General features: G+C 42.5%; 1 protein-coding gene across 7 annotated transcripts in view; it reads right to left on the reverse strand.

Annotated features, from left to right (window-relative positions):
• PDE4DIP (phosphodiesterase 4D interacting protein) overlaps nt 1-26,598 on the reverse strand; it is a 239,510-nt gene that overhangs the window by 24,764 nt on the left and 188,148 nt on the right. For 5 of the 7 annotated variants that reach the window (XR_824629.1, XR_824628.1, XM_010832825.1 and 2 more), the window contains 8 exons: nt 26,220-26,347; nt 15,576-15,664; nt 10,062-10,294; nt 6,630-7,065; nt 5,315-5,507; nt 4,090-4,209; nt 2,417-2,945; nt 769-1,004 (listed from right to left, as the gene is read on the reverse strand). Coding sequence is in view for 5 of the 7 variants with exons in the window: in XM_010832825.1 (XP_010831127.1) it covers nt 769-1,004; nt 2,417-2,945; nt 4,090-4,209; nt 5,315-5,507; nt 6,630-7,065; nt 10,062-10,294; nt 15,576-15,664; nt 26,220-26,347 (1,964 nt within the window). In the remaining 2 variants the exon portion in view is untranslated. The remainder of the gene's footprint in view (nt 1-768; nt 1,005-2,416; nt 2,946-4,089; nt 4,210-5,314; nt 5,508-6,629; nt 7,066-10,061; nt 10,295-15,575; nt 15,665-26,219; nt 26,348-26,598) is intronic. The other 2 variants (XM_010832823.1, XM_010832820.1) reach the window with 1 other exon arrangement.

Genomic DNA, 26,598 nt, shown 5'->3' on the forward strand with positions numbered 1-26,598 from the left:
TAAAAGGCACTTGGCCAGATTCCCTCTGTAACATACCAGGCTCCAAGCCTGCCACAGAATGACTCCCAGGTGAGAGCTCTGTGTCCCCGCATAGCTTTCACGTAGAACCTACTCTTGCTTTGAGGAAGTGACCAACAGCCCTGCCCCACCTCTGCACCTACCACTGGGATGTGGGTTGGTTGTCCCCCAAAACTGATCCTGCTGTGCCCCCTCGGGTACTCTCAGGAAATTCTAAGTAAAAGACTCTAACCGTGACCAATATTCCTGGCCTGTGTACTGTGATGTTCAGTGCCCATGTTCAAGTGGGCATGGTGCTGTCCTTTATCTCTATTTGAATGATATTCATGTGTGATGCCGGGCAATAGGCGAAGAAACAAGAGATGTCAAAAGGTAAGTCATTTGCCCAGAGACTGAATGGTAGCATCAGGCTAGAGCTTGTGTCTTGCAGTTCTCAATTCAGGGCTCTTTTTATTGCCATAAAGTCCTCCCACCCCTCCTCCCTTTCTCCCCCAACACTGGATGAACTCAGCCTCCTTTCCCAAAGGGCACATTCCATAAATGATGACGTTTCTACAGTTGTAAGCACGGCCTCTCTGACCCTGTGGTTCCTCCTCTGTGCGGCCTACTGGCCAGTCCTGATCCAATAACAGCCCCCGGGAATGAAGCAGAAGCAGGACTTGGGTTAACAGCTGTGGGAGGTGAGGCGGCCATCTGGGGCTAGGCTCTGGGAGTCACCGAAAGGGTACCAAAGCCATGAGGCCAACTTACTGGTGCTGAGTTTGCTGGTGAGCCTTTCTGTCAGCTGGCTGCCCTGGGCGAGGTGCTCCCGGAAGCTCTGTCCCAGGTAGTAGTCAATGTCATTGCTCCTTAGGAGGTCCTCGAAAGACTTTACTGTGTCTTTCGAGTGCTGGGTGAGAAGATAACAGATACCTCTCCCTTCCCGTATTTTCTGACGTAGGTAGGACAGTTCTCGGGCCTGGTCCTGAATCAGGGAATCATATTTCCTAATGAATGAAAGAAGAGGAAAGAGTAAGAATGGAAAATTAAGCTATGGGGGCTTCTGTAGAGATTTCTGTAAGAGCATCTCTAAGAATTCCTCAGTTTATGCTGAGTTCTGGCACCAAAACCAAAGGATGTATTTAAGAGTAAATTCTGTTCTGACAAGCTTGCATCAAACACCATGGTACACCACCATTCCTCCACTGTTTAATATGCATTAGTCATGTGCCAAAAGGGAAAACTAAGTTCTGTGGGGGTAAATACCGTGCTGTATTTTACTTCCCTTACAGCACCAATATAGTGTAGACTTCTAGTTGATAATAAATGCTAAATATATTTATTGAGTAGGCACTCAATAAATACTAAAAATCCAAAAAAGTCCTTTCATGTCCTCTACTTCAAAGACCATCTATATTACGGCAGACTGTATTTTGCAAAGATGGCCGTTACTCAAGCTCCCGTTCCACATGCTTGGCTACAATGTGGCTGTGCCCCTCTTTCATCATTAGGTAGAAGTCATTCTCTACCTCCTCAAATCTGTGTGGGCTCTGTGACACTGCGCCAAGTCCAGGAATCACTCTTAATTCACTGGGCAACTTTTACTTCCTGACTCTTGGAAGCCAGCTACCATGCTGAAGTGAGACAACCACTATGAGAGGCCCAGGCCAGGAAGAAAGGCCCCAGAAGACAGGAAGCCACGTGCAGAAAGAGAGAAGCCAGGGAGCACTGTGTCACCAGACACGTGGATGAAGAAGCCATGTCTAGCCAGATATCTCAGTGACTCCAGCCCCAGCCATCATCTGACGGCATGAGAGACCCCAAGTGAGAGCTACCTCTACTAAGCCCAGCCAATCCACATAAATTACTGTTTGAATCCCCTACTTTGGGGTGGTTTGTTACTCAGCATAGATAACCTGGATACTGAGATGGACATCTAGTCCAGTGTTTTTCAACACGAAGTATTAATAACAATAATAATTATGGCAAATAGGGTTGAGAGCTTTAATATGTTCTAGGCATTGTTATAAGCACATAGATTAATTCATTTAAACCTAATAACCACCCTTTGAGATAGGTTTTCTTATTATCCTCATTTAATAGATAAAGAAACAGGCTCAGGAAGACTAAGGAGCCTGTAAGTACTGGACCTAGGATTCAAACCCAGGAAGTCTGCCTCCAGTTTTACTACTTGTATGTCTGGTCGCTGTATGAAGGCATTCCTAAGAGGAAATCCCAGGGACCTGGTATCTCCCAGCAGGGGTCATGTGTCCTTTCTTAACACCCAGGGCTACCATTGAAATAGGTCCTCTCTGACTGCCCCAATGGGTTCTCTCTTCTACCTGCCTGGGCTTCCCTATTTCACACATAAACTTAGACATCTTCAATCAAGCAGTGATCCACAGAGCACCCTCCTTACCCAGGCCACGAAGCAGATCTCAGCTCCTCGGCCAGCTTCCCTTCCGTTCCAGTTTTTGGGAGCTGGGCTTCTAGCTGGGACACCCTCTGGATCAGACTCTCCAGATCCTTTTTAGCCTGAAGCCCTGGAGGGTAGAAAGCCCCAGTGCCATCAGACAGCCACCCCTCGTCCTCATCAGTGACACTGTGCGGTGAAGTTCCTTCTAGGGCACCAACGGCCTTCAGCTTTCGGGGTCTCTCCAGACTAGATGAATAATCGCTTGTAACTGAGAGGGACCGAACCCGGCTCTTCAGGTTCTGAATGACCTTGTTGGCGTTCTGCAGCTGGGCCTTCAGATCTTTGATGTCCTTACGTAGGACAGAGATGTCTTCTGACTTTCCATACGCCCGGAGCTCCTCCTGCTTCCCTGGTTGGCTCTCCAGGGGCTTCTTCCCAGGGGGGCTGGTCATTGTGGAGTCCAGGTGTCCCTGCTTGGAGCACAGCCCCTCCATCAAGACTGTTTCCCTGAGGCTGTCGTGCTCCTCACACTCTGAGAAAAGATAAGACATCCTCCTGAGTAAAGCTGGGCATGCTGCTGAGGCCATGCCCTTCAAGGTCTTGAGGACAATAATTACTAGAACAAAAGTTAAAGCAGTACTTTATTCAGTGCTGGCACTATGCAGGCCTCCATATGCTGTATTTCTTGTCCTCCAAGAGCCCTGCAAGTCAGGTGTGGTCACCTTCTATTTTACTCAGTGTTTTTCTCCTCAATTTCAATTTGGTGAATGTCCCTATAGCTAAAGTACAGAAAAACACTTTTTTTAGATGTTCAGTTTGCGTATCCCCCTGATAGTTCAGTTGGTATCTGCCTGCAATGCAGGAGACCCTGGTTCAATTCCTGGGTCAGGAAGATCCGCTGGAGAAGGGATAGGCTACTCAGTACTGTATTCTTGGCTTTCCTAGTAGCTCAGCTGGTAAAGAATCCTCCTGCAACATGGGAGACCTGGGTTCTATCCCTGGGAAGGGAAGATCTCCTGGAGAAGGGAAAGGCTACCCATTCCAGTGATCTGGCCTAGAGAATTCCATGGACTGTATCATCCATGGGGTCCCAAAGAGTTGGAATGACTGAGCAACTTTCACTGACTCACTCAAAGCTCATTTGATCTTCTCATTAATAAATAGACTTTAGTATTTTTTTTTTCTGGTGGTTCAGATAGTAAAGAATCTGCCTGCAATGCAAGAGACTGGGTTTGATCCCTGGGTTGGGAAGATCCTCTTGAGAAGGGAATGGCAACCCACTCCAGTACTTTTGCCTGGAGAATTACATGGACAGAGGAGCCTGGTAGGCTGCAGTCCATAGGGTCAGAGAGTCAGATACAACTGAGCGACTAACACATACACAGTATTTTTTCTGAAATAATCAGTTGGATGGAACATCTTTTTTTAAAGTTCACGCTGAATTTTTTTTTTAAACAGGCAGCATGTTGAAAACTAATTGTAGAAATTCAAACTCACTCTCAGCTTCATTTTGGGCATGAGTTCTCCAAACTTTCTGTCCCCCTCTGTCCTGTGTCCCCTTCAGTCTACTGCACCCCTCAGCCCTGCTCCTCATCAGATGTGGGGTTGGCCAGCAGCACCCAAATGTGAAGGCTGCCCTTAGTGGGGGAGGGCGAGTCCCACACCCAAGCTCTCACCAGGGCTGGTGCTCTCCTCCCGCTCAGCCTCGTTCTCGCTTCGGCCACAGGTCTCATAGCCCAGGTCCTGGAGGTCCACCTGCACCTGCTTGCTGTCCTGCTTCACCGACGATCCACCTGCTTGGGGACAGACCGGGGGTGCTACAGAGGATCGAAATTTCCCACATACACTCATCCTCAGCAGCATGCACCCTGGCCCTTGGGGAGGTCAGACCCCGAGTGGGATAGATGCTTCTCTGGACTGAGGTGGGAGAAGAAACACCTGCTCCAGGCACCAGGCCCTCCCCACCAGGTGAGCTTGTTCCCCATTGGTGAGCTTACCTACAGATAACCTGGGCTTCCCTGGGACCAGACATGTTTAAGTCAGACACTGTATACTATCAGCTCTACAAGCCCCAGGGAAACTAGCAAATGCTTTGTTCATGGGGCTCAGGGAATGTTTGGATGGAGCAGAACTAACTCAAGTTCAAAGACACCAAGATCTGCACTGTTCTGTAAGTGTTATAAACGTGACTGTTTTATGTTAAACTGATAAAAGTTAAATAAAACTTTAAATCCTCAAATTGAATTAGCTACATTTCATGTTCTCCATAACCACATGTGATGTAGATACAGAACATTTATGTCACTGCAGAAGTTCTACGAGAAAGCACCGATTCTAGACCAACAACATGGTACATTTTTGAAGAGTCTACTGTGGTGCAAAGAGGAGCAGAAGAGAAAGAATCAACATATGTTGAGAGTGGTAAGGCAGTCTGTTGACTGTACCAGAAATCAGTGAAGCTAGATGTTAGCTCATTTCCTCCCTATGCTGTCACTGCAAACTTGCTTTATTCATTTATTTGTTTCTGCCATCTGCAAACTGAAGTTAAGTATCCACTTCCATGGGCTTCCCTGGTGGCTCAGTGAAGAATCCACCTGCCAAAGCAGGAGATGTGGATTCGAGCCCTGGGTCAGGGAGATCCCCTGGAGAAGGAAATGGCAACACACTCCAGTATTCTTGCCTGGAAAATCCCAAGGACAGAAAAGCCTGGCAGGCTACAATCCATGGGGTTGTAAAAGAGTTGGACATGATTTAGTGACTAAATAACAAAAACAATCCACTTCCACAGTGCTAAGGTCATAGTCAGGATTAAATTGGCCATGAGACTGGGAAAGAAGAGTGAAGTCTGCAAAGCATGAGCTTCTCAGGAAGAAGACAGGTGGTGGTGAACTTAAGACTTACTAAACATGACTCTGTATTTCTCCAGCTGGTTGGCCTGGGCAAAGACAGTGGCTTCTGATATCAGCAGCTTCTCCTGGAGATCCTGATAGCGTTGTTTGCATTGTGCCAACTGGGAGCGCAGGTGCTTCGTGGATCCTGAGAGGCTAAATTCTGACTGCGGCCCAGGATCATGGGTCTGGGGCTGGTTATCCAGCTGTGAAAAGAGCCAGCACAGAGTCAGGGCCATCTGAGCGCCTCCCCAGGCAGTGGTGGCCACTTCGCCTTGCGAACCCTGTGTACTTCATCCATGTGTCTGTCGTAACATTCCTCATTCCACTTGGCAGCTACTTGCTTTCCAGACTGAGCACCTGGAGAGCTGGGGTGATGTTTTATTTATCTCTGTTGCTACAGCACACAGCACAGTGCCACCTGAGTCTGTGAGGAACCCTCAGCAAATGTTTGTTCAATGGTTGAAAAGAGAAGGGGTGGAAACCTCCACTCATCTCTCCCTGCATTCCTACCCAGTTGTTCTCTCAGTCCTCTGCAATCCATTTTACCTAATCCTCAGCAGGCAATGGCACCCCACTCCAGTACTCTTGCCTGAAAATCCCACGGGCGGAGGAGCCTGCTGGGCTGCAGTTCATGGGGTCACAAAGAGTCGGACACGACTGAGCGACTTCACTTTCACTTTTCACTTTCATGCACTGGAGAAGGAAATGGCAGCCCACTCCAGTGTTCTTGCCTGGAGAATCCCAGGGACAGGGGAGCCTGGTGGGCTGCTGTCTTGGGGTCGCACAGAGTCGGACACAACTGAAGCGACTTAGTAGCAGCAGCAGCTCAACCCCCTCCCCTTAGAGAATCCTGACAGTTCCTCTGAGGCTCAGGAGCAGACCCCTGTGCTGAGCTGTGAAGTACACAGCAGTGATAAGTAAGAGATGTCATTACACACCACTGACTGGCTGCCTTAAAGCCCCGTGTGGCTCTATATTGCATCCTATGGAAATGATCTGGTTTTGTGCCATCTTTCCCCACCATGTTGAATATCTGAAGGGCAGAGATGAAGTCTTATTGCCTGTTTCCAGTGCCTAGTGTCTTGCCTGGAAAATTAAGCACTCAAATATTTATGAAAATTAATTACTCATGTAATATTCATGAGATAATATCATAAAAGAAACCTTTCTAAAGGCTGGATGTTAGAGGAACATTATCACCACTACTTGTGGTGCAAAGGTGCCCTTCCCGTGGTACCTCCTGACCCACAGGGCAGACCTGTTTAAGGCAAAAACGGACATTTCCAGCCTTTCTCCAAGGGCTTTTCATCTAACCCCATACTTACTTGGTGAGCATCCACTGTGAGGGCAGCCCCAAGGTCAAGGCTCCGGGGTCTGGGGCACGGCCTTGTGGTCACACCCTCCTCTTCTAGGCATTGGTGCTTTCCAGGAGAGTAAACCAGCTCTGTGTTCATTCTGTTGATCTCCTTGGCCAGGTGCACAAGGAGCTCAGGATTAAGCTTACTAGTCCCTTCCTTGCTGCTCAACACCAGCTGTTCTTTGAGGAGGCTGATGATATTGCGGGCATTCTTCAGTTTTCCCTGGACCTTTCTGAATTCAGCCTGAAGGCTATTCTCATTCAGAACCCCTTTGGCAACCACAGTCTCCACCATCGCCTCGCCCTTCTCCTTGTCTTCCTCAATCTCCCATCCATCAGACATTGCTTCTCCCATCTGCTCTTTCAGCTCTGCATTCTCAAGGCAAAGGCTCAGCATGGTGTTCCTGCAAGAAACATACACAGTCAGGGGCCGGGTCTGGTCTTGGCCTCATTTCCTAAGAGCCCGGTTAACCCACAACTCAGTCCATCAGAGACTCAGAGACACCCCAGTACATGAAGTGACTTCAGAGACCTATTAAAACATCCCTTATTTTATATACAAAGAAATCAAGGCTCAGGAAGAGCAGGAGATTCCCCACACTCCCATAAATACTTGGCAGCATTATCACTAAAAATCTGGGACTCAAGACACACAGTCTACTTGTCTTTACCCATGTTTGCAACCTCATGTTCTAATTTTCAGTGGCCTGTAGAATAAACAAGGATACTTAAACTGTTAATAAAAAATTAAAAAGGACATTGCCTGGGATAAATTTATTATTATGTAGACTACAGTTCTATTAATTATCATCAGTCATTTTTCAACTACTGGATGAGAAACTGGGACCCAGGAACACAGAAGAAACAAACAACACTAACCAGAACTGTAGTCAAATGTACTTATGCTAATTAGTTGCTTTCTGTCTGGCTCCTTTGTAGGAGATCGTCTTCATGAGAGCAGGGATTCTGTCTGTCCTGTTCACCCAGTGTCCCCAGAGCCTCCACAGTGCCAGCTGCACATAGAATATTCATATTTGCTGAGAAGATATAATGGGCTAAACAACTAATTTTCACCAAGATATTCTGGTTGCAGCTTTTCCTCCCACCAAATCCTTTACTAGGATTGGATGAAAGCAATAAAAAGTATGGCTTTAATAAGGCAATTTACTTAAAAAGGCAATTCACTTCATTGACTTAGTGGAGCCACTGGATGCTTACATGAAATTCTTAAGTGCTATGGTTAGTTCAGTGTCTGCAACTGAGAAGTTACAGAATTCTGCTCTTGTCAACTGCAGACCTGAGGAATACTAACAGCAGAATCCTAGGAGGTGCTTGCTTAAAAAGCTTTAGGGCTAAGGCCTAAGAATCCACATTTTATTTAAGTTCCACAGGTGATTCTTAAGCACGTTGAGAACTGCTGACCAGAGAGACAAAGGAAGTAGCTGATTCACAGCCTGAAGGACCAGCAGTTGGCTGTGCCTCTACACTGCGTTTCTCAGAATCCTAAAGTTTTGGAATAGAGCAGAGCTTGTCTAGAGTGAATTAAGGGTGAGCGTGGTTTAGGACACAGGAATCAGAGAGACTGTGAGAGTTTCCTCAACGGAGAAAAGGGGAACAGGTATTTTACTAAAACGGAGGTGTAACAGGGAAAGAAAGGGGCGAAAGGGGCACATGTGTGGTATAAAGAATATTTAATGTTATGTCATAACTTTGTATTTGGGGGAAAACCCTGCTGTTTTCACAATACAAACTAACAAAAGCAATGCTCAAGGAAATCTTCCCAAAAGAGAATTACATAGAATTACGAATTACATAGTCAATCTTGTACAGTATCAGTGGTCCTTCTATATTCAGCTGTGGGATTGAAAGAGATGTACTGTTCTCACCCATGATAGCACAACAAAGTTTACACATAATGAAGTTTAAATCAAACTTAAGCTTTAGCTTAAGTAGAATTTAAGATGAGAAATATCATGATGATTCAGAGTAAAAGAACCAGAACAAAGGATGATTGCAAGAAAATTTCAAAAAACGTTCGATAAAGTATATAGGAGAAAAGGCTTAGAAATTAATATTTGGGAGCCAGGGATCTTGCCATGGACTATTATGCAAACTTCAGCAAGTTTGCTAGAACTTTTTGGGCCTGAGGTTCCTTAACAGTAAAAGGTACATTGTGCTAGATGTCAAAGTACTAATATTAATATTATTCTATGACTCAGGGACATTTAAGTGGCATACAATAGACAGGGAAACTATAGGGTATGGATTAGGAGCTGTTCATCTGCACAGCTGTGTTCTAAACAGCAGGCCATGAGGATTGTGACCCTTATGGACAAATGAGTAAGTGGATTATCCCTATGCTATTAGCATGTTTTCCAAGCTTCTTTGGGGGGCGAGGGGAAAGATTAAAGGCAGAGCCATTCTAGCCAATGAATAAGTTACTTCCCACTTTTGCAAAGTAAATAAAACAGAGATTATTAAAATTGTTATTCCACAATTTAAGGATTTGTGCTGCTGAGAGAAAGATGAGTGGAGGCTCTGTGTAAACCCTCCTCCTCATGGACTGTTCTGGTTCTGCATACAGCAGTGAAGCATCTTGGGTAGCAGGAGATTCCTTACACATTCCAGTCAATTCAAAAGAGCAATACCTGTCATACAACTGGGAGATTTCCACTTGTGACAGTCATACATATAGCAGAAAATGGGCATTTTTATATTAAATTAAGAACAGATTTATTTGAATAGGGCTTCCCTGGTGACTCAGAGGGTAAAGCGTCTGCCTACAATGTGGAGACCGGAGTTCAATCCCTGGGTCGGGAAGATCCCCTGGAGAAGGAAATGGCAACCCACTCCAGTACTCTTGCCTGGAAAATCCCATGGACTGAGAAGCCTGGTAGGCTACAATCCATGGGGTCACAAAGAGTCGGACACGACTGAGCGGCTTCACTTTTACTTTATTTGAATAGTTCAAATGGTAATTATTGATAATCACCATTATTCAGGGCTTCCCAGGTGGCTCAGTGGTAAAGAATCCACCTGCCAATGCAGGAGATGCAAGAGACACGGGTTTGATCCCTGGGTCGGGAAGATCCCCTGGAGGAGGAAATGGCCCTCACTCCAGTATTCTTGCCTGGGAAATCCCATGGGCAGGGGAGCCTGGTGGGCTATAGTCCATAGCATCACAAAGAGTTAGACATGGAGCACGTACACACACACACACACATGCATTATCTAGTATTATTAGCTTTTCTAAGAACCTGTAGAACCATGCATGCATGGAGCCTGGGATGTGGACCAAGAAGCCCCATGGTGGCATGAATTCCTTGGCTGCAGCAATGTGGTCCCTTGGCTACAGCAGCCTCTCAATCAGCAGGCTCCTCTTCTCTGGGGCACATCCTACCTGATGTGGGCCACAGAGGAGAATCCTGCTTCCTCAATTTGAGCCTTTAGCTCCTTCAGTTCCCCCTCAGCTTTCCTCTTCTCCTCTAAGTGCCGGTGAATTTCAGCCCTCAGGTGGAGCATTTCCTCCTGAAGACCCCTGTTACCGTCCCCTCCTGTCAGGGTGGGAGGAGCAGGAGACACATTCTGGGTCTCCACAGCTGCCCGGCTTTTCTCCAACGCCACCTTGATGAGCTGAAAGAAAACCACGGTTTAAAGAAGTTAGTTCACTAAGAGGATCTATGAGGAACATCAGAGCACAAAGGCAGCCTTTAAAGGGACCTAAAAAGGTAGACCTCCCTCCTAGGACTCTCCCAACCGTGGGATCCCTGGAGACTGGGTTGGGTGAGAGGACGCACCACACAAGCAGGGAGAATTTTTGCCGTGGGCAGCAGGAAGAAATTGAGCAGGTGGGTGAGGAAAAACCACAAGCACACAACAAACGTAAAACAAATGTGAACAGACGAGGTTTAAAGAGGACTGGAGAGTGTGGATGCTCTTGATTCTTCTCTTTCTTGGGGGACAGAGTTCCCTGGGAGCCTTCTCACAAGACAAAAACTTCATCAGTTCCACAGCACTCAAGCCCTTGATTGCAAATAGCATGGCTAAGATACCACAGCTCAGAGCCTGAGGCTGGGCCTGTAACTCAGACTCTGACAAGGATGATTATGAGGAAGGATCTGGGCACTCAGGAGTCATAACCAGAGAAATAGGGTATGGGTGGAGTTACAGGTAAGACAAAGAAACTAATTTCATTGGCAGCAGGAGAATCACAATCTATAGTTGGCGAGAAGTTAAAGTTGAGACCACCTAGATGGGATGGGATGGGATAGGAGGAGGGTTTGGGGGAGAATGGATACATGTACATGTATGGGCTGAGTCCTTCCACTGTCCACCTGAAACTATTACAACCTTGTTAATTGGCTATACCCCAATATAAAACAGAAAGTTGAATAAAATATTTTAAAAATAAAATAAAATGAGGCCACCTGTCTAGCAACCACCTTCCCTGTTGGCTAACACTCTGTGCTGGTGCTGCCAGCAAAACTCTGTCTACAGATCTAAGCAAGTGAGAAGAAAACAAGCAGAAACAATTTCCAAGCAATTTGGTTTTTGAAGATACTCTTGAAGTTACTCCTTAAGATTTTAACAAAAGCAGACTGTATGGTTTTTTCCTCAAATAACAATTTTTTAACTTTTAAACTTTTTTACTATTTGTCTTAGGGGCCTCTCCAGCTTTTTCATCATGCTCTTTAAAGAAACCAAAACCCAAGTATGATAATCTACTTAGTGTATGACCAATTATTTTAGTACATGAATTTCTTGCCTGTCAAATATTAATCTTATATCCCAATGTTATAATGGCTTCTTTTTCCTTTCAGCGGCAGCATTTTGGGGTTTTGCTTAACTTCAAATTGATTTTGACCTCCCAATTTTCCACCTCTCCACACAGCTATTTCTGGGTCATGTTTTCTCTCTATAAATATACTGACTTGTACCTGTCACAAATTCTTTCTGGCTATGAAGAACCACTTACAATCATCAACATTATCAAAATATTTATGTGCATCTCCATAAATCATGTAGTGGCCACTTGATTAGGAATGACTTGTAGAATTAATTATATTCTTGATTCCTTCAATTAGATCAGGAATATATTGAAGAAAACAGGGCTCAGAGGAGCTTAAATGAATCAGTGATTAATAGATCTGCTTGGCTCGGCTCAAAGCCACTGACTGTTGCTTTGGACCTCGTAACAGCATGCTAAAATCTAGGCTTCAGGTGCGTGCTGGGGTTGATTCATGGCGTGTATGTGTAAAGCGTTTAGTAGCACAGCACTGGAGGTTGTGAAGAGATGTGCAAGTTCTGCCCTCTCCAGGAAGAAAGGAGAAGCTGCCCACGTGTGCTCATTTCCCAGCACCAATCCCACCTGCAGCTGTAAGCCTGAGATCTGGGAGGCTCCTGAGAATGTCTCTATGGCTCTGCTGCCAGGCTTAGACTGGTGGCCATCCCCGCATGTGCCACGATGCACTTGGGACAAAATGGAGGAGGACTGGATAAAACCACTTTTGAAAGCTTATGACCTAACCTTTCATTTAAATTATGTGACGTTATCTTTCTACATAAGCTCTTTGCAACTAAGTCACCTAAAATAAACACTGCCATCAGCCTTGCATATGGACACAGTTATTCTTTGCTGTTAATAAAGGGTGCTCAGTTGCTCAGTTGTGTTTGACTCTTTGGGGCCCCAAAGACAGGGGTCCTCTCTTGATGGAATTTTCCAAGCAAGAATACTGGAGCAGGTTGCCATTTCCTACTCCAGGGAAACCTTAAGGGTTCCTTCTGCTTAAAAATAATGTCTAATTTTAATGATGCCATCTATTTTTTCAGTGCCTTCTGGATGTATGTTATCTTTTATTGATTTAAATACAGTGGCTTTCTTTAAAAAGGGAAAATAAGACCCATGGAATGTCAACACTAGAATGGACCATATGGTTTATCTGGTCTGATTTCTTACTTTTAAATGAGAAAACAGAGATCTGATTTGTTCCCAGGCTAATCTGACTTTTCATATTTCAATGTCCAAGGGAGTTTATTTTGACTGCTTTGTCTTTAAATTTTAAATGCAAACGCATGAAAAGTGATTCTGGATCTAGCATTTTAATTATTTTTTTCTTTATCATCTATGGGAAGCTAATATTTCTATTGTTTTTCCTCAAGCAAAACCCCAGGGTGTCAGTGTATGCAATAGTGGTATGAATCCTGTGGTTCTATTGTTAATTACATCACATAAATTATTGTTGCTGTTGTTTTTCTCATTTCCTAATTTTTCTGTTCTATTGCTTCCATTTTATATTTCAGCTTTTTGGTGTCCTGGTTTTTCCATTTGCCCCACAGAAGTCAATGTGCAAACCTGATCTCTTATTTGAATAGAATGGCTTTGTTTTAGCCCTATTGCTCCATACCTCCCACAACATATTCAGTTCTCAGACAGCATTAAGGTATTAAAAGTGACCCTTTTTCAAGTTCATCACTGCCTTTCTTTCCTTTGCATTTGTGACTGTTGATTAGTTTTCTCTATTGCAAAAGTTCAAATGAAGAAAGACAATGATGATTAGTTTCTTTCACAGGAATTTCCTAGGTATTATAGACTTTACATTTGATTGAGAATGGAATTGTGTGAGAGATACCTGGGGGAAATTACCATTATGGCCAGACCTGAAACTTCCTGAGGAGGGTGAGTCCAAAAACAAAGATGGAGCAATATGCTTTGGCCAAAAGTTGGTTCTTGCCTTAAAAGGAACATAAAGTTGGATGGATATGTGTATAAGGGGAAGTGTGTGTATGCCTGAGGCAGGAAGGGAGCTTGGTGTTGAGAATAAGGTCTACTCCCAAGGACATAACTAGGAGAAGCTCAGAGCACAACCTTAAGGGACCAGTTCCCTGGAAACAAGCAGATACATTTTTGAGAATCTGGACACAAGACAGTTATGACAAAACAAGCTTTATTTAATTGGTAGCAGAAGATCCACGCCCACAACCCTCAGAAAACTTGCTGTAAGTTTACAATGATTTCACATACCTCCTTCCCAGAACTGAAGATTGACTCTCAAGGAAAGGAGATGCAAAGAAAAACAGTGCTTACCCAAGATATTCTTTCATCCAACAGATAAATACTTGTCTAATTTATTAAGTATCTCCTATGCCAAGTGATTGCAGAAGGAAATGGCAACCCACTCCAGTATTCTTGCCTGGGGAATCCCATAGACAGAGGAACCTGGAAGGCTACAGTCCATGGGGTTGCAAAGAGTCGGACACAACTGAAGCAACTGAACACAAGCCAAGGGATAGGGAAGACACTGCAAGGCAAGTACAAATGCCCCAATGTAACAATTTATTCCAGGGTTGGACTGACCTCAAAATGTAGTCTGATCATTTCTCCACTCTCAGCTATAGGAAAAAGAAGGTTGAGGAAGAAGTGACTTTACAAACCAGTCTGCCTATAACTGAGAATCAGAGTGGAGAACCCCTACTATCACGCATAGTTTGGACCACATCTGACTCTTTCCGTATCTGTGGCTCCTGCTCATATACTCTGAAGTTAATAACCATCAGTGTCAGCTTAACAGCTAACATCCCAGTCAAGCTCTGTGTGAGAGTAGATATTTTCACTTCCTGCAGACCCTTCTCTCCCACCCAAAATCCTCAATGCAATCAGGGAGTGAGAGGTGAGGCGAGGGATCGGCCCAGAGGGGCAACCGAGCACATAATTAAAGTTACAAGCATTGGTTAGAAGGACTCACAAGCTGTCCAAGCAAAAAGAGAAGTGGAGCTCGTGCAGGAACTCAAGGGATAAGTTAGGGCCAGGTGTGTTTAGAGCAACACAAAGGGGGTCTTGGTAGAAGGTAGAGAAACTGTGTTGAGAACGGGAGGTGTTTCAGACAACTGCTTATGTCCTCAAGAGTCAAAGATTGGGCCCAATCCTGTGAGGTTTGGGTCCTGCTCAAGTGGGTCTTTCCGTAGGATTATTAGACATGCCTCATCTTTTTCTTGTGCAGGAGATGAAGAGGCAGACTCATTTCCCCCATAGTTTTCCAACTGCTCCAAGGAAGCTATCTCTGGAAACGCCCAGCTGCTTCTGCAGAACGACAGATACCAATGATCCACTTGCTCCTGAAAAAATCTACACGACCGGTCCCTTTAGGACATGAGATTGCCAAATGTCCCTGGGCAAGGTGAAGACACAGAGGCGTTCCAGTGGATGCTATGGGATCACTCTCGGTGACTGAAGTCCAGGACATTCTACCCTTGAACTCGAGAAAATGCTGGTTACACCTTCACTGCTGGTCAATGAGAACAATGTTTCAGCCTTGGGTACCACGTTCTGAGGTCCGACCAGGGCTTGCTCTTGATGTGTCATCTGCTGGTCACTGACTCATCACCACTTGAGCAGTCAAGTGCCCAAGAAAGTTCTCTTTTATATAGTGAGACTTCCCCGAGAATAAGCCTGGTTTTGGGGGCATTCCAGTCCTCTGTAGTTCCTCAGAGAGCACTCTCCTGAAGCAGGGGCCAGGCCTGCCACCTCCCCAAGTGGCCCTTTGGTGACTGTCTTCTGGGATGTGTTTCGGTTACAAAAGCCCAAGATGGTAAGTGTCCATGGTTTTGTTGTGAGTAAAAATTCTTCTGAAGCTATAGCTATAGATGGTACGTAGGGGCAAAGGAGGGCAGGAAGGGGCAGGGAGCAGGAGCACAAGATACAAGGAGCAAAAAGGGTGGATTGGAAAGAAAAATGGAGTGAGAATGGGGGTTGGAAAGGTGGCTGGGAAGCTTGGGGAGAGCAGGAAGAAGACAGGGAAGTGGTTTATGCACAAAAAGAGCTTCTCATGCCAGGCCCACGATGGCTGCAGGAGACCACCAGTCCCCGAAGGGCTCTGAGCCCTCCACCCCGGGACCCCAGGACTCAGCTTGGACTTACTTGCTGGTGGCTGTTGTGTGCAGCCTCCTCCTCGATACTGTCGGTAAACTCCGTGCTCGCATCCTCCGTGTCGTCCCCTGCAGCTGTACCTAGGAGTGGGTCCAGAAGAGAAAGGTGACTCCCTTCGCAGGTGCCTTCCAGACAGCAGCTTAGATTACACTCATTTTGCCATCCGCCTCTGATTTCTTCCTTTCCCCCCAGAGTGGTCCCCTTGCCAGAAGGGCAGACAGGGAAGGCAGCACCAACACTGTAGAAAAGTCATCACTGATACTTTGTTACTAACACTCCAGCTTAAACCTCGAAAGGTAAGCTGGCTTCAACTGCACAGCTGTTAGACTGCAGGACTAAGTGGTTACCCCTCTCACTTCTTTCCAGAAAGCCTGAATTATTTCCTTCCTGCCACTATGTAATAATTTTCCCTACTGTGACATGGACCCAATGCGACAACTTTTTCCCACCACTGAGTGCAGAGAGGATCCCCGATTTCCTTGGGATGGGGCAGCCCTGCTCCTCCCACGTTTCCATTGTTGGGATCAGTCGTGCGTGGGGTGATTACCTCTATGAGGAACCTTCCTGCAAGGGTCTCGTGTCCTACAGCAGCTGAGGTCTAGTCCAGCTCCAGGGCCGAGAATGGTTCAGCTGTTTCCTAACCCCTTCCTCTTACCTCCCCTCCTCCCATAGCCCCTAAACCCTTGTCCAATGCCAACATCCTGTGCCTGAAGGGTTTCTCGCACCATTTTGTCTAAAAGGAATTTAATCCATTCACTGACTCACCAAAAATGAACACAGTCACCCTGGGACACAAACATCTATGCCCCACACCAAGGGACAAGTAGCTGCAGTTCATGATCTAGATATATGTCTAGGGCAGTGCTGACCAACACAAGTTTTTGCAATTTTATGCCTTTGCTGTTCAGTTCAGTAGACACTATTCACATGTGGCTACTGAGCCCAAGGAAATGATTTTTTTCAAACATCTAAAAGTAAAATATTCTTTTTAAAAATATTATCCTGTTATGTCTAATCCTTTTGAAGAAATTCTGGATGGCACTGAGAGAATTAGTAGCAATACAAAGAATCACTTTCATAATTTTGTATCTGAAACTATGGATACTGCTTAAAAGAATTTTCATGAGGCTTTTTTCTTATAAGAGTCCCAATGTTATGTCTGTCTATCTTTTTAAATGTAATTCAAATAGTCATACACTTGGCTGGTGGCTGCCATTTCAGACAGCACAAATATAGGGTGTTCCTTCTTCTCCACATCTGTAAAAATAAGACTGTTCATCAAATTTTAGATTAAGACCTATCGCTCACATTACTGATTTCTTCTGAAAATGTAGGAATTTATAATTAATTATAATTATAATTAATTCAAAGAAAATGTATCGTTGATACTCCTTGGGTCTTACAGAACCTGCACAAGTTAAAGAACGCTGAGATCCAGTTCTGACCTTGGCCTCGGAAACCAACCTGTTACAACCCCTCTTCTGGCCACTGAGTAACCTGAGCCTCAGAGATTAGGTGGCTTGACCACAGTTACACAGCTGTAGCTAGCCCTGTATAAGAGCCATGCCAAGATGGCAAGTCTCTGGATTTTCAGGCAGAGACCACTCACTGTTCCTTCTGGTGACAAATCAGATTTTTGTCTCCTCCTCCAAGAGAAGAGAACCTGCTCCTGAGCTCGCACACCATGAATGAAAGGCTCTGCATAAATAATGAGCATTCACTACCCTCTACAAGTGAGATGAGCAGGCCAGCTCACACCTACACTCCATCTCTCGGCATCTGCAAGGTTATGCCAGGGTACTTGCAATGGCCCCGGCCAATCTCATGAAAAAGTACTAAAAGCATGTTGTCCTAACAGCTTAATTTTATGACTCATTTGCTGATCTTTACCATGAATGCTGTGTTCACTTCAGACCAAGGCAGTACCCTATTCAGTAAAGCCCTGCTCACAAGGAGACACCTTTACCACTCAGCATCTTTGGAGCTCTGTGGCAGACTGTTGTACAATAGAGATTTCCAATACTTACTTTTTTAAACCAGCCCCAGAACCATCTCATTCAGGACACTGGTTTTCTAGAGGTGAATGAACACACTTCCTAAGCTGTGGCTGCTTTGGGAACTCATTGAACCCAGGATGCTAATTCACTTGAGGACAACTATGGTGTATTATGCTCACTTTGAACACTATTGTTCACTGTTCCCTGAACAATAGAGATCAGAACCTTTTTTTCTTTCTCTACAAAGAAGATGAATTGTTCCACTCAGTGACAGACTTAAAAAACACACTTTTCATATTGTTTCCCTTCTGAGTGTTGAAAAGAATAATCCTGTGGTTGAAGAAAGTTCAGCTCTATGAGGTCAGGATTCTCATCCCCACCATACCACACTGGGCTCACATCCTACGATGATTCCTGTACAGGATTCCAGAAGTAAGGTAAGTGGAGATTAGAAAGGGTGATTGTCACTGGCCTTGAAGGCTTCTGTCTAACCCTTTCTGCCCTCGACTTTCCTTTGTCGACCTTTCTGATGCCACATCTGCCTTTCTATTAATAATGTTCTCTCTTTAATTCACTCTGGGGCAGGATACCATGATTTTGACTTCATCAAGAGTTAAACGAAGACAAAGCAAAAATGCCCATTTCATCCTGACACTCTACTGCATAGGGGTTTTGTTTTCCTTATTCATTTTCTCAGCAGCAGCAGTCTGTGGTACTTCCTTCAGGGCAGCTTGACGGGTACCTCAGCATTTACCAATTTGAATGCAAAAGGCTTTTTTGAATGTGTTTGTTTGAGGGGTAAATTAAAAAAAAATATATATATATATACACATATATATATATATATATATAAAATATTGAAATAAGTTATCCTGCACAAAGTCCTACCTGTAAGTTTACAGTAGACAAGCCTCTGCTGTTACCATTCCTGGTTTTAAAAATGACAGTAAGAACTTCCCTTTTGTGGAGAATACCCTTTTCTAAGCTTTTCCAAGCAACAAAACACTTCTCAGAACTATAAATTTCTAATTTAAAGGTACTATACTTTATACTGATGAAGTTATTGCTAATGTTTGATAAATATGAACTAAAATGTTCTGCCACCTTTAGAACTACTGAAAGCTAAGAATCTGTTCTTTCAAATTTACCTTGTCTCTCGATCTCCAGGGTAAGTTTTACATGTTAGACTGGAAACTGTATTAAAAACTTTTATTTGAGGCTTCAATAATAGTTCTCAAGTTGTGGTTCTCCCAAGTTTCAAGGCCCTGAATCACAGAGAAGGAGGTGCTACCAAAACTTCCCTCTCTTGAAGCATTACTTTCTATCAACTATCTGGCTCTATAAAGTACATAGAAATAAACTTCTAAATACAATACTTTAAAATCTTTGGGCAAAATTTAAGTGGTATGAAAATATAAGGTCTTTTTTATCACAGAGGCAAAAAGTCATACTTTTGTGCTTTTTAAGTTGAGGATGGCATAATTATTGAGAACATGGACTCTAGAGCCAGTTTGTCTAGGTTAGATTTCTGCTTGCATCATTAGTTATGTGCCTTTAGACAAATCCTTTTCATAACTTAGTTCTCTCACTTCTTAGGGTTAATAGTAATATCCACTCCATACATTTTTCAGCTATAAAGGGTTTGGTGCCTTTGAAGTGCTTGAAACAGTGCTTGGCATACACTCAGTATATTCCTTATTATTACTATTTTACAATATTATTGGCAAACTGGTTTATGTGCTAGAAAGTAGAGAGTTGAAAAAGGGCATAGAACCTAAATGTACTCAACAGAACACTCAGTGGTAAAGAATCCGCCTGCCAATGCAGGAGACACAGGTTTGATCCCTGGGTCGGGAATATCTGGAGGAGGAAATGGCAACCCACTCCAGTATTCTTGCCTGGGAAATCCCACGGACAGAGGAGTCTGGTGGACTACAGTCCATGGGGGTCACAAAAGTCAGACAGAACTGAGTGACTAAACAACAACAGTGTTTTCAGGGGATGATCTTAAGTCTATTTGATCTTAAGTCTACCTCTTCGCTGCTCACTATGGAGGTTTGAAGTAACACTCTTCTAAGTTCTTCCTACTTTGCAGGACAGTTGAAAAAAACACAGATCAGTAGATTAAGATGAACTCTTGAATAGGTGTTTTAACAAATAGGATTAATCATCATTAAATAATAACTCCTTAAAACTCCATCATGCACAAATAAGCCTTGAGGGAAAGTCATGAAGTATTATTTTAATTCTTCAGTAATGAGCCCCAACTGGGCTGCAACAAGACCATTTTCTCCAAATTCTACTCTACGGTCATTCTTGTTTTCTTTTTAAGCCGTTTATATGCAACCAACAGAAAAGGAATAATATTTTCCCATAAAGTTACTCAGAACACAGGAGTCATAGCTGACTAATTTTGAAACGTGATTTAAAGAGCTAAACTTTATAGCATGAAAAAGTTTGCAGTAACAAGTGCCTGGCTGTTTTTCCCTCAGTGCCAGGCTCTTTATGTCCTCCGGGCCCACCTCCCTCTCACTCTTAGGCACTCTACCATGAAATTATAAGAACTTTCACCTGTTCACCTCATGAACCAACTATTGATGACTTAAATATTAAGATCCTACATGAGAGTATCAAAGAAAAAAGGTTTCCTATCAAACTGCAATTTTACCTGCATCCATTCCCTTCTAGAACCATAAGAAAACTAAGATTTCATAGAGTCTTCCATAAGCTTCTCCTGAGAAATAAAATTCTTTAACTAGACATTCTAATATTGGAACCAAAGTAGCTGGGGGGCGGGGGGGGGACACATGTCTGCAGTCAAGTTCCTTTATGGTGTATCCTTGTCTTTAAATCACAGTATCTCTTAGGTACCCTTCCAGCTTACAAGCTTATAATTCAGAAGGCAACTGTTTTCAGTGACTTAAAATTCTGTAATGTCAAGGAATTCTTCCTTCTATGATCTCTTTGTTCCTCAAAGAACACAAGAAACAGGCCTTTCCAGAACATACACAGGGACAGCACCACCCATCATAACAATTGTTCAGTTGCTCAGCTGTGTCCGACTCTTTGAGACCCATGAGCTGTAGCGTGCCAGGCTTCCCTGTCTTTCACTATCTCCCGGATAGCTCATAACAATAGGCTCCTCAAACTTTCATCCCACTTTCCACTACTCTCCTTCAGCAAGCAGAGCAGGAAGGGTTTTTTAAGGTAAAGCAATCCATTTCACATTTCTAGGGGAAGTTTAATGCCGTTTCTTTAGCTTCATTTCCTTGAGAGTAGAAAAATTCAGGTTTCTTCTGCTTCCTTCCTTTAGTTAAATAAATACAAAGGCATTCACTTATTTCAGAGCCTTATTTAACTTGGAGTTTTAGTACAATCATCAATAGACTGGTTCTCCTATAAGGGGAAAAAAAAGATAAAGAGCTTTCTCTACTTTTCTCATTGATCTTTTAAGAATGAAACCAAATAATTACTGTTTGGCCTTTGATACTTTTATTGGATAAGTAACAATTTTGTGTTTCAACTAAAATAGCTGAAATTCTAACACTTATATATAGAAAAGTACATGCTCCATGCTAGCACAAATGTTAACACAGTTTAACACAACACAGTGCCATGAAGAAATGAAAACTTACAGCTTGTTTTGGTGGGTAAATAGGCCTAAGAGGATCTAGTGCCCAGTTACTGGATGTAACATGTTACTTCCTTCTTCATCTAAATTGTTAGGAATCACTTTTTCCTCAACAGCCCTAAGATCAAAACTTTAAGTGGTAAGAAGTAAACCTGCTTTTATTATCAAATTGATCATACTTAGTGGAAACACACAAATTCATGGTTTATAAAACATACTTGTATATACACATGCCTCTAAAGTTTACAGACTGAGAGGGGTATTTCAAAGCAATTATTTTGAAATTGCAAAAGGAAGCACTGTCTATTCATGTTATACACTAAAAACAAATCTACATGCATTTGCTAGACAATCATGAGTTCTCAAAGGGAACAAGGAAGTCGATTTGGTTCATGTACTTAACAACCATACTCTTCATTATTATTTTAGATCAAACATTTTCTGATGTTGCTGAATTTTTTATTTTATCCTTCCAGCTTTAGCAAGAAGAAAACAGTATGATAAAGATTTTTATTTCTGGAATTTGACTTTAAATAACAAAAAGGGAAAGTGATGCAAAAAGAATTAGTATATCATTTTATAAGTTTAATTACTCTTATTTGAAATCTGATAAAATTAGTATTGTTAGCGCTACAGTTTAATGTCTCTCTTCCACTTCCCATCCTTTGTTGGAAGCAAATTACAAACACTGATTTTTTATTTGGGAAATTTATCCTGGCTCAGTGATAATATGGGAAGAAGTTGAGGACTTACCTTCTGTCAATACTCACACTACTTACAATCTATATGATTGTCTTTTAATTGTCATAAAAATGACTTAAAGTTAATACTCCAAATGCCTAGTGACAAGGTGGCTTAAATCCATATTCTAAAATGCTTTAAGACAATAGAAACTATCACCCCACAGAAATTATTCTGCTGTCCTGGCCTGTGGACTCATTCCTTGTTTTTCTTATTGGGTTGCCTTATATAAACTCCATATCCCCAGCTATTTTTTCTGCAGTACAAATGATTCTGCAGTACCAAAGGTAGAAGAATAAAAGCTCTCTGAGCTTCACCACAAAAAGAAATGAGAGAAAATTCTCTAAATGTTTGTGTCTCACAGGATATTAGTATCTGAAAAACAAAGCTAATTTCACTTATCACACCTCTAGTACCATTTCTACAAGGCAGGATGGAAAACGGACTTGAAAAGTGTGAGAGTCACTATATTCCTTCCCTACTCTCTAAGAAGTTTGTCACATATCCCTGCACATTGGCTGCAAACTGCAGAGTTACTAGTCAGACCCTAGTTGAAGAAGCAACTTGAGTTTTTCAGGGACGTGAAGATTCTGTGACTTCAAAAAATAAAGAAAAGAAAGAAAATGACCAATAAGTCAGAAAACGATAACTTGATCATATCAACAGGAACCAGAATTTTCTAATACTAGCTCAAAGAAAGCAAAGGTATTAAACAACTGTTTGCTCTAGGGCTTACACTCCAAAGGGAAGTGATTTTAGGTAGGTCACTTATTCCTCAATGACAGGAGCAATTTGGGGTGTAATCTGTTCTGTTTCTCCTTGTCTTAATCAGAGGATTCTAGATCCAACTGAAGCAGAGAGAGGAAGAAGATGACTGAAGCAGAGAGAACTGAAATCAATTTTCTTGGACTGTTTTGAAGCTGTGAGCCAAACTTCTGAACCAGACACTGGATTAGAAGCGTAAGCAAGCATAACAGTGATAGGCCTTTTACAGAAATCTGCCACTGGGGTCATTTAGGCATAAATGGTGCAAGTGGAATAAACTAAAGAACCTCCTCAGGAAACTTACGGCTTGGACCTACTATCCTATTCAGGTCAAGATTTTCTTGCTCTTTCACAGATCTCTGACTATACATAATGACAAAGACAAATCTTTTAAAAATACAAATGAGGAAGCAGAAGAAATGAAAATACTGCTGCTGTCCAGAAATGAATGAAGAGAAGTGGGTGTGGGAGGGGGCGGAAGGGGGGGTAAGGATAAGAGTTAAAGGCTGACAATATTAGAACAGTCCCATCAGGCCTTTTCAAAAAAGTTACTGTAACTTGACTAAATAGTTAAAAAGAGAACACCAGAAAATGCTGATTTATACTAGGTATTATCAATGATCAGACTTCAATGATACAGTTTAATCCTGTAATAGAAAAGAGTTTAAAGGAAATATCTATCAAAAGGACTTCCATTTCACTCATTATATAAATCTTCTTGGAGGTCCTTTTCAACTCTTTAGTTTCTAAAAACTATATAGACTTCAATTACCTTGACCTCTTACAACCATTACAACCAGAAAGGAAATATGTGAAAGACCAAATCTACCAATACTATCAAATCTACCAAATCGATCAAATTCAGATTCTTCTGAATTTAAGTTCTGTTTCCAATTAAGCATAGTCTGAGTGAGAATTTAACTCCATTTTATTTCACCTTTTTCCCCCCTCAAACATAAGGTTCTATAAGCACACAGGGCTTTATCTAAAGTTATTGTAATATTGAAAAACTCCTGGCAAAGGTAGAACAATTCAGTAAAAGAAAAGGTCTGCGCTCCTAAGGAGGGAGTGGAATCTTATTTTATAGCATGCTAAATACAAGTATATGAATGAAGGGGCCAAAGCATCAACTATCTGCGGGATACAGAGCAAAATTCATTAGAACCATATTCTCTAAGATGCCAAATTATCACACAAAATTGTTAGACTGGCAAACTCTCTCCAGTTAGCACTGTTCACAAGCCTTATTCCAACTCTATAGACCAGAAAGTCAGAACCAGATTTTAGTCACATCTCTGATATCAAGATCAAACTTCTAATTTCTGTGCCACTAAATCCCTTAACTTTCTAAAATGTTTCCTAAGGACCAATATCAAAGGTAAGAAACTAAAGAACAAGTTACTCCATCTTTTCAGGATCCGAATCAGGACTAGAGTTCACTTACTTTCTCCCCCAATCTATGTATTTTGTTAATTTTTTGGTAGGAAGTTGGGTTTCTCATTATTCATTCCACTACCTTAACATTTCTAACATTTAGCAACTGTTCGAGATAACAAGGGAAAGCCTACTCTTGTAGGATGACAGAAACAGAAGTAGTAGCTTATCTAAATTACTGTAATCTCTATGAGCCATTAGAAGCCAAATATCACCCATGGCTGAATCTTAACAGGAAACTTAGCACCACTGGTCTATTAGTAAAAATAAGAAAAGACATTTCCTAAATGCCTTGTAATCATATGAGAGGCTAGTTGGTGGGTTGATATTTCTACAGCTTGATTATCTGTTTCTTTACTTCTAGAATGTTACAAAAAGCTTTGTGCAGGAACGGGTCACTAAAAATTGGAAGACTAAGAAAAAAATGGATGATTCAACTTATACTTCCTATCTCCTTTATTAAATGATGCCCTTTCCCCTCAAAACAAGCCCATTAAAACTGTAAAGCATTTCCATTTAAGAGGAAGCTTATGGCTAACAATCTTTTGCAAATTACTCAATCAGAGAATTCCAGGGTGTTTCTCCAGGAAAATATTTTCTTCCCTGTCCACGTTAGAGTGATGCTCTGTTACAGGTGTTGCTGAGGTTACAGAAACTTGGACAGAATTTAGAATGCAAACAAGCCATGTCAGCACATGAATGTGAAAGAAGTAAAATGTCATGTAAAAAAATGGGAGGGAAAAAAGAAAAACCATTGTGCTCCACGTAGTTTAGAAAGGGTACTCAGTTCCATTTATGGTGCTAAAGAGCCCCAATCCCTAGTTCCAAATTCCATGTTTAAAATCTGAAACCTTAGCTTCTAAGCTAGGAAAATTATACCCAGCAGAAATAACAAGTTTCAGGAGCTTGCAAAGCTCCAGAGTAACCTTGGTTACTGTTATTTTTTATTGATATTTAAGATACCAGAAGTATAATCTAAAGGGCCTCCTTTCTTACTTCCATCATGTTGCAATAACAAAACACTGGACAATGACCAAAACCTAGAAAGATGTGTGACATTTCTTTCTAAACTATTCAAACACATCAAAGCCAGAAGCCTTAGTTGTTTTAATATGGAGAAATGCAAAAGCACTAAAAAGTCAAAAATATAGTACTCCAACTAGTGCCACTACCAATGAAAAAATTACAAGAAGTAGGCTATTCGGACCATAATGAGTTATTTGGTGAAATACTGAACTTGAAAGGGGACATTACATTTGAAATTATCCTTTTATGTGGAGAATTCTGACCCTGAAAGACCTGGGAACCTCCTTAAAGTTATGTTCTGACTAAATATTATACGCTTGATTTAAAGAAAAAAAAATTAATGTAATTTAACCTGCATCTAATCTCTTTTCACTGTCATTCAATAATCAACTCTGAAACAATATTAGAGGTAAAGGTTTACTATAAATGTTTTAACAGTCTTTGCCTCTGCTCTTTAACTTGGCCTTCCCAATACTTTCAGTCTACTACTGCAAGTCTTAGCTTTGATTACCTTCTAAGGATTATACCATTTCTGCAGAGTCATTCTTACAGACTCTCATTCTCTATCTCTCTCATCTTGAACCTTTGATTAAAAAATTGCTCACTCAAAGAGCAGGAGTTGATCGAATGGCAAAAAAAATACACACACATGCATTTATGACATGATATGGAATATATGAAATGGATTGTGGAAGTGGGGGAGGAATAAACTTTATTGGCCCATAGAAAGGATAAGGGAAAAGAAGGAAGGAGGGGTGAGGAAACTAAAATGGAATGATTTAGAGTGTGCAAATATACCTTGTAACCTCCACCATTCAACTTAGAGACAGTTACGAACAGTGAAATTCAGGTAGACTAAAGTGAGTTTCACTTCGTAGGTGATGCTACTTGTACCAGTTCTAGCATTAGTAAGTCACCGTTTAGTTCAGACAGGGCTCTCTGGTTAGTGCACACAAGGGTCTCCATCCCGGGCTGCAGTCTGCCCCGCCAGTGCTCAGAAGCCATGCTCGTGATGAACTCGCACACTTTCCAGTTCCCCACCTCCAATGGCGGCCAGGGTCTCCAGCCTGCTTAAGCGCTCCAGGCTTCTTCCGAGAACTTCTTCTAGCCGATTGCGTATCACCTGGGCCCCTTCTAGTTCCACCTGCAGAGTTCGGTCTCTCTCAGAGCTGATTAAACATGCCACACATGGAAGGAAAATGAATTAGCCATCAATGTAATGAGTCCATTGTTGTTGTTTAGTCGCTAAGTCATGTCCGACTCTTTTGCAACCGCATAGCTGTAGCCCCCCAGGCTCTTCTGTCCATGGGATTTTCCAGGCAAGAATACTGGAGTGGGTTGCCATTTCCTCCTCCAGGGGATCTTTTGGACCCAGGGATCGAACCTGTGTCCCCTGCATTGTAGGCAGATTCTTTGCCAC

The sequence above is a fragment of the Bison bison genome, unplaced genomic scaffold, assembly GCF_000754665.1.
Source record: "Bison bison bison isolate TAMUID 2011002044 unplaced genomic scaffold, Bison_UMD1.0 scf7180017862278, whole genome shotgun sequence".
NCBI lineage: Eukaryota > Metazoa > Chordata > Mammalia > Artiodactyla > Bovidae > Bison > Bison bison.